This window comes from Martes martes, assembly GCF_963455335.1.
Source record: "Martes martes genome assembly, chromosome: 10".
Lineage (NCBI taxonomy): Eukaryota > Metazoa > Chordata > Mammalia > Carnivora > Mustelidae > Martes > Martes martes.
Genome location: NC_137898.1, coordinates 32,140,321 through 32,155,002, shown reverse-complemented (window position 1 = coordinate 32,155,002; position 14,682 = coordinate 32,140,321). Strand labels below are relative to the sequence as shown.

The window sequence follows — 14,682 nt, the reverse complement described above, 5'->3', positions numbered from 1 at the left end:
AGATAAGGAAATCACTCAGATAAGAAAACTAGAATTTCAGTTAAGAAGAGCCAACACGTGCTCGCTTCCACAGCACATATGCTAAAAAAAAAAAAAAAAAAAAGAAGAGCCAACATATAAAAATAGGAGTTCCATAAAATCAGAACAGAAGAAGAAAAGAAAAAAATATTGTCAAAGAAATAATCAACAAAATTTCTCAAAAGATAAGGGTGAGACTGAAGACTGAAGAGACATGCTGAGTATCTAATACATCTTGGAAAAACTTTTGAATCCTGGGAACAAAGAAATGATTCTAAATGTTTTTGGAGGGAAAAAATTAAAATCAGTTCACCTACAAAGGATGAGAAATCAGTATGGTATCAGACTTCTCAATAGCAACACTGGAAACAAGAAGCAATGGAGCAATACCTTTAATATTTGGAGGAAAGAATGATTTCCCAAGATCTCAAAAAACTTATCTCCCATGTCCTTTTTCTTAGAAAGCAACAAGAATATGTGTCTAATAGACTAAATGAAGACAGAGGAGCATTAGAGAAGTAGGAGAGAGGAATCCAACAGAAAAAAGAGGAAAAGAGGGGCGCCTGGGTGGCTCAGTGGGTTAAAGCCTCTGCCTTCGGCTCAGGTCATGATCCTAGGGTCCTGGGATCGAGCCCCGCATTGGGCTCTCTGCTCGGCGGGGAGCTTGCTTCCTCCTCTCTCTCTGCCTGCCTCTCTGCCTACTTGTGATCTCTGTCTGTCGAATAAATAAATAAAATCTTAAAAAAAAAAAAAAAAGAGGAAAAGATAATCCCCAGGTTGATAGTCAAGGGAAATCTCAGAATATAGGTTAAAGAGAACAATCAATTCAAACTGGACCAAGGGGACAGGGTACTTTTTCATTGTTTCATTCATTCATTATCTTTTTCATCATCTTCTTCACCATTGCAATCTCATGCCATTTATGATAGCACATACAAAACCATGCAAAAAACCAAATAAATAAGACATAATATTAAGTGCTGAGAAAAAAATAAGGATTTCTCATGAAGGAGATGATATTCTAGATAATAAAATAATTGATACAATTAATGTCACTTCTTTGACAAGGACTCCAAGAGATAATTGATGGAAAATAAAACTTACCCACCACCACAATGCTAGCCTTAAAAAGTTATGTATCTGGAGCAGATATTTTTCATTTTCCATTAACTTTGTATCTTGTGCCCCCAAATTATTCTTAATACCTTTTTTTTCCTTAAGATTATTTATTTATTTATTTGATAGAGAGAGAGACAGACACAGAGAGAGAGGGAACACAAGCCCAGGGAGTGGAAGAGAGACAAGCAGGCCTCCCACCGAGCAGGGAGACCAAGGCACGGCTCCATGCAGGGCTTGATGTGGGGCTTGATGCAGCACTGGATCCCAGGACACTGGGATCATGGCCTGACAGAAAGGCAGATGCTTAATGACTGAGCCACCCCGGCACCCCCTTAATACCTTTTTCAACCCCTGGATACATATGTTTAGCCTATTCCTCACAGTAGCAGGTGCTGTGTTCTTATTAAACCATACCCAGTAATTCTAAAACCATCTAATTCAAGTTTCAAAGAGATGGGCCATAGTTGGGATATCCCAAATTTAGTGAAGAAATATATCACTTTTGCCCTCATGTCAAACTTCTTAATTACTTAACCTTTTTAAATAAGTAAATGGATTTCCTTCTGATTTGGCACTTAAAATTAAAATATAGTCATTTTCCTATGGCTCCATCTGAGCTCAGAGAGGACTTTTATGCCTTAACTAACTTACTTTACCACCATCTTCAATAATTTTCTCTTTGTCCCACTGCAATAGCCTTCACCATGTTAGAGTCTTTTACAGCCTATTCCAGTTTTTTATTACTTCATAATAATCTAAAAATAGCTTCTAATCCCTGACATTCCTAATATTTTATCATAAAAGAGAAAATTATTTGTGTTTCTCCTATGACAATGCCACTTTTTTATTCCTATTACTGACTCGGTAGTTAATCTATAAATATGGCATTATCTTGTGATTATCAATAAACTTTCAAAATGTAAATTTTATCTACAAAATAATTAGGTAGACTTATTTTTTCTCTTCAAAAGATTCTATTGATAGGGACGCCTGGATGGCTCAGTTGGTTGAGCGGCTGCCTTCGGCTCAGGTCATGATCCCAGCGTCCTGGGATCAAGTCCCACATCGGGCTCCTTGCTCGGCGGGGAGCCTGCTTCTCCCTCTGCCTCTGTCTACCACTCTGTCTGCCTGTGCTCGCTTGCTCTCTCTCTCTAACAAATAAATAAATTAAAAAAAAAATTCTATTGATAATCAGGGCCAGGATTCTGTTGCTTCCTAATCTTTACCTTGATTGTATAAATGGTATTTATTTATTAAGTATTTTTTATTTGAGGTATAGTGGACATACAATGTTATATAGTTTCATGTGTACAACATAGTGATTTGACAGTTCTATACATTACACAGTGCTCGCCATGATATAGTTTCCATCTGTCATCACACCAAGTTATAATGTTATTATTATTGACTATATTCCCTACACTATAATAAAAGTGATATTTAATCAAAACTGTACAAATATGTGTATTAGTGAGTCATGTCCTAAGTTTTACAAATTGTGAAAATTCTTTAAATTTTACAAATTGTAAGGAGAAAAAAATAAGCTAAAGAATTGCTTGATCATCCACTTTTAAATAAATATCTCTCTGGAGTCAAAGAGCAAAATAGCAGTGACATTTTTACTTATACTCAACCTTTCATCTAAGAACATGTAATCTTTAAGAGTGACTATTACCCCCGTTTTACCACCGAGGCATAGAATTACAAAGATTGAACTGAATCACTTCAGTGATTCAAGTAACTCAAGAGGTTATCTAATCTAGGTTCTATCTCCAAGAATGACTGCATTTTAACAATCCAAGAGATGTGTCCCTCTTCTCTAGTTTTCAAAATCTCCAGGGAAGATGTTACAACTTGCCTTAACAATTTACTCTGGTGTGTAATATCCCTTGTTTTACTCATAATCCAAATCTTAAGATAAGAAGGAAATAAAACCTGGTTTCTTAGATTTTCAGTAAACACTTACCCAGTTGTGGTTATAAAGTAACCACAAAAATAAGAGGAAGAAATAGATATTTCAATAAGAACAATTCCCAGTATCTAGTCAACTATTCACCCGTTTGAAGCAATAGTCATTTTGAAAATACTCTGGCATAACAAAATGATTTATACCTATCGATTTCATAACAAATCTCTCCCTTTAGTAAACGAAACAATTTCTATTAGATGTGTATTTATTAGTTCTAAAGATAAGAATGGCATATATTTATTGGGAATTTTCTGGGTGCTGTCACTCCATGCATAAAACCATACTGAATTTTCCTATCATTTCTGTGAGATAGGCACTATTGTTATCCACATATTTTAGATGAAGACATGGAGGCTCGATGGGGTGCCTGGGTGGCTCAGTCGGTTAACCAGCTGCCTTTGGCGCAGGTTATGATCTCAGGGTCCTGGGATCGGCCCCGCATCGGGCTCTTTGCTCAGCAGGGAGCCTGCTTCTCCCTCTCTCTCTCTGCCTGCCTCTCTGCCTACTTGTGATCTCAGTCAAATAAATAAATAAAATCTTAAAAAAAAAAGAAAGAAAGAAAGAAATGGAGGCTCAGAGAAGGTAAAGTGTCTAAAGTCTCACAGATTCAATGACAAAGCCAGGATTAAAACCTGGACAGTTTGGTTATGTTTCACTGTCTCTCTAATATATATTTAATAAATTTTAGTTGGTATTATTAGCCTGCTTTGTAAAAAAAATTTTTTTTCTTCAAACTCCTATTAGTTCCTCCATATTTTTGTCAGATCAAAGATGATCTGTGAAATACATGTACTCCCTGAAAAACATGCATTTATATGACAAAATTTGTTTCTTAAAGTTTGCTTGATTGTTACATGATTTTTCTTAGACCCATCTAGATTTGGTTTTAAAAATGCATGTGAAGGGGTGCCTGGGCACCTGGGTGGCTCGGTGGGTTGGGCCTCTGCCTTCGGCTCAGGTCATGGTCTCAGGGTCCTGGGATCGAGCCCCGCATGGGCTCTCTGCTCAGCAGGGAGCCTGCTTCCCCCTCGCTGCCTGCCTCTCTGCCTACTTGTGATCTCTCTCTCTGTCAGATAAATAAAAATCTTTTTTAAAAAATGCATATGGATACTTTTAAAAGGAATCCTAGTTATTTTCCACTTTACTTACTCATTCCAGAAGCAAAGGTTCTTCGAGGTCTTATTTTTATTATTATTATTATTATTTTAAGATTTTATTTATTTGAGAGAGAACGAGTATATAAGTGGTAAGGAGGGCCAGAAAGAGAGGGAGAAGCAGGTTCCCCACTGAGAGGGAGCCAGTTGTGGGGTTCCATCCCAGGACCCTGAGATCATGACCTAAGCCCAAAGCAGATGCTTAACTGACTAAGCCACCCAGGTGCCCCTAAGACTTATAATTTTAAAAATGAAAAGGAGAACATTTTAGATTTGAAGCTAGATCAGATTGGCTTCAATCTAAATATTTTACAAAATATTATAACCAACTAGAATGTTCTCTAAGTGTAAGCATAACTTCTAACTAGGTAAATGGCCAACTGTATGTTAGCCAAAGAAGTCTTGTTGCTTTATTAAGGTAATTTATGTTGTTTCTACAGTAAGCATCCTTCTAAACAGCTGAAGTTTTGCATTCTTTATAACACCTTCTTAATATTTCAGTTTATTAGTTGACACTGATATCTAAAAGAAAGAAACCAACACATTTCAAAAGCCATGAAAATTTTGAAATTTAATTTATATTTTAATATTTCATACAACGTTACCTTTTTTATTGTTTCCTTTCCCACTGTAATCTCATGCCCATCTTGCCCTGTGCCATTCTTAAAGAACAGAATTCGGACTGAGGTCTTCTCAGTGAGTCCCTTCATTCTAAGAGAAAGAACAGGTTTGGTTTTCTGTCTTTTAACATCAGTAGGAAGCATCAGCCCATTCATTGTCCAAGTTACTTTCTTCATTAACAACAGATGGTCTAGAAGAGAATTTTTTTAAAGTCAAGTCAATATTTGGCTTCAAAACTAGAAATGGACACATCATACCTCTCCCCACCCCCCTTACCTATATCATATACACTGGCCAGTCTCCATTTAGATGCTGGTTTTCTGAAATGCTACCACCAGCTTCCCACTAACCGTGACATAAGCTGTAGCAAGCTGTCTGCTCTGATAGCCTGCATAAATCATCATTTCTGAAGGGAACAGATGTTCAGGGTATGAAAGAGTAATACCACAATTTAGTCCTAATTAAAATTCACCTTAGCATGCCTCTATCACTGGTCCAATGCACTGGGCTGAAAGGGTCCACTGAAAGAGTCCAAGGTCCTTTACTTACTATAAAACAATATGGGTCTTGAACGTTTGTGTTCTTTAGGGTTGGGAAAATGCTTTTTTTTCCTCCTTAATATGATTTATTATCCATGTTGTTTTAAAGATGATGACCTCCAAAGAGTAACCTTATACATAATTCTTCTCCTGTGACTAGAATGAAAGTGCCTTCTAGGACATCTTTGGTGAGAGAAGCAAAATATTTCACTAAAAGTGAAAACCAGCTCTGCATTAAGTTTACTTTCACCTATACATTTTCAAAGATGTGTGCAGGAATTTAAGCTTCAAAACCCCCACTCATATTAATGGAGTGAAACTAAATTACAATGTATGACTTAGAAAATGTAAGAGGTAAGAACAGAAGTGTAGTATATTACATAGAAAGGTTGCTATCAGCATTCCTCTCCTTTCAAAGGGTTCCATTTCATAAATAAAAAATTTACACCTGAGTTATTTTTTTTATTTGTGCATTTGATTTATTTTAGGTTATATTTTCTTTTCACATAAATTATATAATTTATGTGATTTTACAATTACAGTGACCCCTCCCTCATCTGCTCTATATTTGTCCTAATGAGAGAAATAAAATTTTATTTGCACACAATTGAAAATAGCTACATTTGTTTGCCCAAATTTCTAAATAATCCTTCTTTATTAGCACTTACCTTGAAAGATGCATGGCCTCTTTGATCAATATGAAACACAAGCAAATAGTTCTGGGGACTTTAAGTCTCAGAATGGCTACATTAAATGTTAAAAAAACAAAAACACTGTCTTTCTCTTTCTCTCTTGTGTACATACATACTTACACATATATACATGTACACATACCTATACAGTAGGTAGAAATATGAGCAAAACTTGCAGAATAAACTAAAACTAGATTATAGATACGAGTAAGTCTTTAGGAAGAGAAACATATTTTTACAAAAATTACTGTATTTTACCATTTTGTAATCTAAAATTCACAGGAATTAGAATTAGAAAATAAGCTAGACATTAATGAGTTCATATACCCCCAAAAGAACAGAAAACAGGCACTTAAGTAAATACATGTACATGCATGTTCAGAGCAGCACTATTCACAATAGCCAAAAGGTGTAAGCCAAATATACACCAGTGGATGGATGGATAAAATGTGGTATATACATAACATAGGATATTATTCAGCAGGGAAAAGAGTGAAGTACTGATATATGCTATAATGTGGATGAATCTCAAACCATTATGAGTTATAATCCTCTACTTTCTCTCCTATAAAGTATCCAGTGGGCACCACTCCACTACCTGATGAAGATTAAATATTTTATATGTTAAAGTACCTAAAGCCTTGAAGGTACTCCATGAATATTGGCTTCTTCCCCCACATCTCAGAAGTTCTATGCTTATTGTGAAGGGTTAGAGTATATTATATATTGTTATGTCAGTCAGGGCCCAACCAGAGAAACAGAATCCACTACTGGATTTGAGCAGAGGGGACTGACTACAGGAACTGATTATGTAAGTAACGGAAAAGATGGCAAAGCAACCAGAGGACAGTGAGACAACCCAGAGACTGGCAAGAGCAAGAAACCACTCCCACACTAGGGCACCTGGCTGGTCAGTTGGTAGAGCATGAGACTCTTGATCTCAGCATTGTGAGTCTGAGCCCCATGTTGGGTGTAGAGATTACTTAAAAATAAAATCTTAAAGAAATAAAGATGTTACAGGTGTCCAGATTTAGAGAATCTTACCAATAAAGGGTTTTCCCCTTTGCTGACTGAGACCAGAATCAGGATTAGGGTGAGACAAGTGAAAGGTCAACAGTGCAAAACTGAAAGGAGCACACTCAGTTGTGCAAGTGCACAACCCTCAGTAAGCTCCTCCTTAAATTTTGTCCTATAGGTTCATCATTCTTCTTACCTGAGTCCCAGCCTGTTTTCTCTCTTCTCTATGTAGACTCCTTAAATTCCATTAAAATAATGCTATTAGCTGGACACTGTTTTACTGATTTATAGATATTAATTCATGAAGTCCTCTTAATAAGATTATGAGGAAGAAAATATCATTGTCTTCATTTACAGGTGAAGAAACTGAGGTACAGAGAACTTAAATAACTTGAGCAAGTTCTTGGAAGGTGGTTGAACTAGGATATGAATTTAGTTCTAGAAACTGTACACCTTTAAAAAGGAAAAAGATTTTAATTTAAGTAATCTCTACAACCTATGTGGGGCTCAAATTCACAACCCAGAGATTAGGAGTTTCATGTTCCACTGACTGAGCCAGCCAGCCACTCCTATAGTATTTGATTCTACCATATATTTTATGCTGTTATCTGAAACAAAATTTCACATCTTTCCACACAAATTGGACATACTCTTCACATTTCTTATTTTTATCAGTGTTTCTACTTCTTTCACAGTTATCCATTATCTCAGGGAGATCTTGAACCCTTACCTCCTAATTTCTCTCCAACCATTGCTTAGTCATTCAATGACATTTTTTGGGTGTCCATTCATCAATGCACCAGGGTGATAGTTGTGAATAGGACAAAATAACTTGTGCAGATTACAGCCCCTTTCCTTAGGAAAGACAGACAGTGGAAGGTCTCTCTGAAGAGGTGACATCTGAGCGGAGAGAGAGGCTTGTTTAATGAGAAGTTAGTCATGAAAATCTGGGGGGGAAAGAGCATTCCAGGCAGAATAAAAATCAAGCACAGTCTCTGAGACGAGAATGAGCTTGGCATGTTTGAGAAAGAAAAACAAAGTTTGGATAGAGAGAGAATGTACAAGCCACAGAAGCAGAAAGAGGCCAGATTGTATAGATCAGGATAAAGGGTTTAGATTTTACTCTGGATGTAAAGGGAAGCTACTAGAAGGTTCTCAGCAGGGCAATGTATGAAGAACAGACTATAGCAGGCAGTAGATGACACTGGTAGTCTCCCCCACCAAAATCTTTTTATCAGGCAAGTGCACCCAAACTCTAGCTGCTGTGAGTCACACCTCTTAATCCCTCACAACTGCATCCTTCTCTTGAGAACTGCCCTTGGCTAAAAGAAACCAGCCACTTAGCAAGAAAATTCCTGTGAGGTGATGGTCCCTTACTTCCTACCTAGGGGTCCAGCCCACAGCTAATGACTGACTGACTGGGGGACATAATGGTCAGTCCCCTGGCCTTAAGGAGGGGCAACTCTGTGGTATGCTTCCCACTCCAAATTAAGGCTAGATCTCAGCTGAACACAAGGTCCAAACTCTTCCTCTGTTCCTCTGTTCTGCTGCTTCCCTCACTAAGTCCATACAAAAACCCCCATTTCAGGCTCTGCTTCTAGGGAACCTGACCCAAGACGGTCAACGAAGAGAAACCTAACTCTTGGCTATCTTTCTTCTGAGTACTAAAAGCATTATTAAAAAACATTATTCCTTTCCATTCCCAGCCAAAACCGCTTGTCCATTTCCCTCTCAGTCTCCTATCATCTGTAAGAACTTCCTAATTGTATTTTATTTTCCACCATTATATCTGACATCCTATACCCCAATTTTAACTGAATTTTCCTAAAACATAAATTTTATCATTGCCTGAAGGGAAAGTTCTTGGAACTAACTTATGAAGTTTCCATTAGTCAATCACCCAGTCTGTCAGGTAGTCAGCAAATACTTATTGAATCCATCTTATGTGTCAGACCTGCAAGGAATATGAAAAAGACCCATTTTGTTGCTTAAATTTATGTTTAACAGAAGTTTGCTAACAATCTGACACTCTCCAAACTTACATGTCTTTATCTTGTCCTAGTTTAAAGCACTTTTTTACCTAAGCCAATCTCTTCATTATCCTTTGAGTATCCCAAAGGCATTTTTAAGTCCATTCTTCACCTACCCAGACTCAAAACCTTCTCAAGAACCAGTTTAAGATCTTCCTTTAGTGCTCCAGCCCACAACAACCTGTCTGTGCTGTCTGTGCTCTGAATCCTTAGAGCACATGCAGTCTATACCATTTACCCATATATTCATTCATTCAGTAATGTTCGAGAACATACCACATTTCAGGTTCTATATTATATTCTATAATATATATCTATATATATTAATGAAAGAACATAAATGATCTGGAATTATGTAAATATCTTCTAAACATAGATCCTATTTCTGCTTCTATACTTAACCCCATAGAAGGTAGGAATCAAGGCTATATTTATTATTACTTTGCTCCAGGGTGTATATAAGTTCACTGCACATAGTATAATTACTAGATGTTAATTCTTCCTGTGCATTTATTTAAATGTTCAACTGATAAAATTTAATTTTATGTCACTTTATATAACATACCAGTCATGCAAAATAAACTTTATTGCCTGTGTATAGCTATACCTACCATTTTCATTCTCTACATTCCCCAGTATGAACTTAAATATGACTGATAATACCAACTTGATGCTCATTGATTACCACATGGTAGAGAATTTCTTCAAGAAAAGAAGAAACCTTCCAAGAAGAGCTGGTTTGCAAATGAAGGTCTAGCGGTGGTGTACACTACAATAAACTCCAAGTATATTTAAGGTAAATGCTACATATTCCTTAAGACTAATTTGGGGTTGGGGGGTCATCTCTCTTAAAAACTCTTTTCTAGCTTGGACACCCTTCCCTTCTGCTCTTTGTGAAGATGTCTACCACTGACACTTCCCCCTGTGTTATCATCATCACTGTCTGCTTACCTAAGTGAATACACAATTCTTACCTAGTGCATGGAGCAGGTGCTCAGTAAGTGCTGCATGAATTAATGAATAAGCCTACCTCTTACTCCAATATAACTTATTCTGATAAAAGAAATATATTCATAATTCTATTACCTGCTAACATCTAAGGACAATTTACTCACTTAAAAAATACTCTAAAATAAAAAGAGATCATATTTGTGAAGTTTCAAATCAGTTTTCTGAAAGAACTTTTGATGAGTCTAGAAAAAACACATAATATAGTAAATTTTAAAATAGATTTTAAAATATCACTTATCTTAACTTTGCCTCTTACTAACTCTGTAACCTTGGAAAAAAAATCAGTCAGCCTCATTTGCCTTAGTTTGCTTTCTTTTTTTTTTAATATTATATTCATCTTTTTAAAGATTTTATTTATTTGTTTGACAGAGAGAGAGGTCACAAGTAGGCAGAGAGGCGAGCAGAGAGGGGGAAGCAGGCTCCTCACTGAACAGAGAGTCCGATGCAGGGCTTGATCCCAGAACCCTGAGATCATGACCTGAGTGGAAGGCAGAGGCTTAAACCACTGAACCACTCAGGTGCCCCTGCTTTAGTTTTCATATCTGAGAAATGGGAACAGTAATTCCCTTATTTGTTGTATGGATGGAAAGAATTTCTACAGATAAAACACTTATGTGTAAATATGAAACACAGTAAATAGTGACATTATTATTATCCTCATGATTTTCAACAAGAACTTAGCAATGTGTTAAGAACTTTATATACAGGGTATTAGGGAGGGCACGGATTGCATGGAGCACTGGGTGTGGTGAAAAAACAACGAATACTGTTACGCTGAAAAGAAATAAAAAATTTAAAAAAAAAAACAGTGGGGAGCCATTTATGGGGCGTGCATCGACATTTCCCAAATCACTCTTCTTTTTCCATGGGTAGACAATTCATGCAGCTAATGACAGACATAAATTTTAGAGAGTTGTTTTGTGAAAGTATTGCTAGAGAATATCTACAATTTCCCTCATCAAGCAAGAAATATAAATTTTTTTCTCTCTTCAAAAAAAAAAAAAACTTTATATACATTAACTCATTTTATCTTCACAACCTTAGGAGGTAAGTAACATTATCATCTCCATTTTATAGACGAGGAAAATGAGATCTGGAGAAATTAAGCCACTTGATCTCTATCATCCTTCCATTAAGTGGATCAGAAATCAGACAACCCAGGCTGAACAATTCCAGAGTCTGCTATCTTAATCATGACACTGTAAAAAGTAATAAAAGAATTTTACTAATTTAAAATGACTGGACTTCCCACACTCTACCATACTCCCGTCTTAGCACCATCTAAAAAGCAGCTGCCCTCAGTGCCTAAAATTTGGTAAAGTGCCCTTATGAAAATGTTTACAGATCTTCATGTCTGTGGTTAATCAGAACAGTCCGGATACGGTTTTTCAACCTTGGCAAGTAACAACATTTCTTTGTTCTTTGTTGTGAGGCCTGTCTTGTGCCTTATGGAATAAGGTAGCATCCTTAGCCTCTGCCCATTGGATGCCCATAGCACCTTCCCAGTCAGGATAACTATAAATGTCTCCAGACATTACCAAATGTTTTCCAGGGGTCAAAATTATCTCCAGTTGAGAACCACTGCAATAAAAGATTTTGAGATAATCCCCCTCAGCAGAGATGCAGGGAGCTGTGAATAACCCATTACCACACACCATTCTCTTTTCTGACTCCAAACTTTGACCATGCCTTTTCACCTCCCCCTTTGGTGGGCTTTCTCTCTTTCTCCTCAATGGAATGCCACCTCCTCAGGAAGCTTTCTTTGATCTATCTTTCTCTCAGGCTTTGCAACTCCATCTTGGGCCCTCATCTTATTAAGCATCTCTATTTTTGTATATGTGTCCTTGTTAGACCTTGAGTATTTCAAGGGCAGGGAATGTGTTTTTACTTGTGTGCCTCTAGTATCTAGCACACTGTAAACAAGTGGTGCTTGTTAGATATTTAACAAAATAATAAAAGTTGATCATACATCTTTAATGTAAGCATTTAATCCCTGATGCATAGCCAGCACCTTAAATAGTGTTTATCACATAGTAAATGTTCAATAAATATTTGTAGAATATTTGCCAAACAGTCATATAAGAGCATGACTATTACTTCATTAGGTAGATATTAAGTAATATTTTCATTAGATAGATATAAGCTTGACTTATGTTTTCTTTGTATTTTGGAAAAAATTACATTTTTATATTCATGATTAATTAGGTTTTTCATTACCATATCCTCACTGAATTTACTCAGAAACCAAAATACTATCATGAAAGACAGCTCAGGGTAGGAAGAAGCAAAAAAGTTATAGGCTTAGGGCCTTACAGTGCACTGGCTTCAGAATTGTAAAACCCTGGGGTTGAAAGAAACTAAAAATTCTTGATTCTAACCACGTGCTTCATTTACTCAATTATTCATTCAACAAACATGCACTGAGAGCCTATCACATGATCCCTGCCTACATAGAGGGGACCTCAAAGAGTTCTCAGTCTGTTCGGGAAGACTAAAGGAAAACAAACACAAAATATGGCAGGTGATTGGCCAGAGATGTCCACAAGGTATTGGAGGAAGAGGGAGTAGGGATACCTGCCACAGTTTATGGCAGCCAAGGCTTCCTGAGGGAAGAACATAAAGTAGGACTTAAAGGACACAGAGTGGGCAAAAGAGTGAGAATATGTTCCAGATAGAGGAAATGATGTAGAATTATACAACAATATGATAGACTATTGGGACAAGACTAAACACACAGTGGCCAGAGCTGGAGAAAGAAGGTGGGAAGTAGTCAGATTAGAGTCTGTGCACAATGTTTAGAATACCCACACTTCCTACAGCAGACCATTCCAACTTTCAGACAGGTGAGACTATTGGAAAAATCTTCCTTAAATGTAAGGCACAATCTACTTCTCTATGAAACAAAGCTATTGGGATAATAAGGAAAAGGACAGGTCTAAAGCAGCATGTCTCAAAGTGTGGGCCATGGGAACAGCTAGAGAACCAGGGAATCCTTATATTTAGCAATACAAGGTGACTCTTCTATCACAGCTCTCAGACCATATGTCTTTACATGAAGAAATGTGGTGAGGGCTGACAGTCACGGTAAGCATTATATCCAGAGGCAAGAAGAAAAGCAGAATCTTCTTTTTTTTTTTTTTTTTTTTTTCCAGAAAGGAAGATATTTTTTAAAAACTAAACTCTAGGGGTGCCTGGGTGGCTCAGTGGGTTAAGCGTCTGCCTTCGGCTCAGGTCATGCTCTCAGGGTCCTGGGATCGAGCCCCGCATCGGACTCTCTGCTAGGCGGGGAGCCTGCTTCCTCCTCTCTCTCTGCCTGCCTCTCTGCCTACTAGAGATTTCTCTCTCTGTCAAATAAATAATAAAATCTTTAAAAAAATTAACTCTATCCCCAATGTGGGGCTCAAACTCATGACTCGAAGATCAAGTCACATGTTCTACTGACTGAGCCAGCCAGGAGCTCCAGAAAAACAGAATCTTGACTCTTCCATTCCAGCATGGAGAATCTGAAGATGCTCAGCAAAGACCTGACTAAGTTTTAGCTAGTAAGGAAGAGGATTAAGCAAGGCTGGGAGTGGGTAGAAAGAGAAGTAATCAAATGGTAAGGGGACAGCTGGGTAAGTGGGGGCTGTAAGGGCCTATTTAGCCAGAGGGATTCCATCTTGGGTTAAACAGTGATTTTATTGTTTATGCAGTAAAACTTAAACTGACCCTGCCCCCCACTCAGGGACTTACTTAAAAGCAAGCCCGGAAACCAGTCCTAGGTAACAAAGCCCAAATACAAGGGTGGGTCAGGCCAGGTGGAGGTATCCAATCAGTGGGGGCGCATACTGTCCCTCCAGCTACCAAGGAGTGTGGGTCCCACCTTTTGGGCGCCAATTCTGACCAAGATGATAGGCTAGTTCAAATATCTACTAGGGTAAATTGTAATTCAATTGGCCACCCATGTGTGACCTAGCATGACTGTGCAGCTTTCTCTGTGTGTTACAATTTCATTGGCCACCTGTGCATGGCCAGGCCCAACCACATGGCCTTTGCCCTTAAAAGCTAGTCTGTAAGGCAGAGAGAGGTCGCCGTCTCTGTAAGAGGCGCAGCCCCGAACAGTCGGTTTGCTTAGAGCTTTGCTTGACCTTCACTTTATATCAGTCTCGCTCCTTTAATCATGGACCCATTATTGGGGGACCTTTCAGGGGCAGGGAACCGGGATGAGTATTAAAACAAAAAAAACTTAGTACCATCTAAACCCACTTTGGGCTTCTCAGAAAACATATTAGCCATAGCTAGCAAAAGCTTTCTATACTTCTCTTTTGCTAACTTTCTCATCTCAAACCCCTGGCATCCCTCCCAGGGCTGAGGCTATCTACCTTTGTAAGAATTAAAAAATAGCCTCTCCACCTAACCCCCATGGTGGAACTGGAAAAAAGTGAGTCTAGCTCCCCAGTCCTTCAGCTGTGCACAGCAGTGAGCAGTGGCCCTGAACCTTCCCAAAGGTCACACCATCTCCTCTTTCTTACT

General features: G+C 37.8%; 1 protein-coding gene across 1 annotated transcript in view; it reads right to left on the bottom strand.

Annotated features, from left to right (window-relative positions):
- DCDC1 (doublecortin domain containing 1) overlaps positions 1-14,682 on the bottom strand; it is a gene marked incomplete at both ends in the record, with an annotated part of 55,702 nt that overhangs the window by 15,525 nt on the left and 25,495 nt on the right. The window contains one exon of the mRNA XM_080816991.1: positions 4,866-5,071. Within this exon, the coding sequence (XP_080673117.1) occupies positions 4,866-5,071 (206 nt within the window). The remainder of the gene's footprint in view (positions 1-4,865; positions 5,072-14,682) is intronic.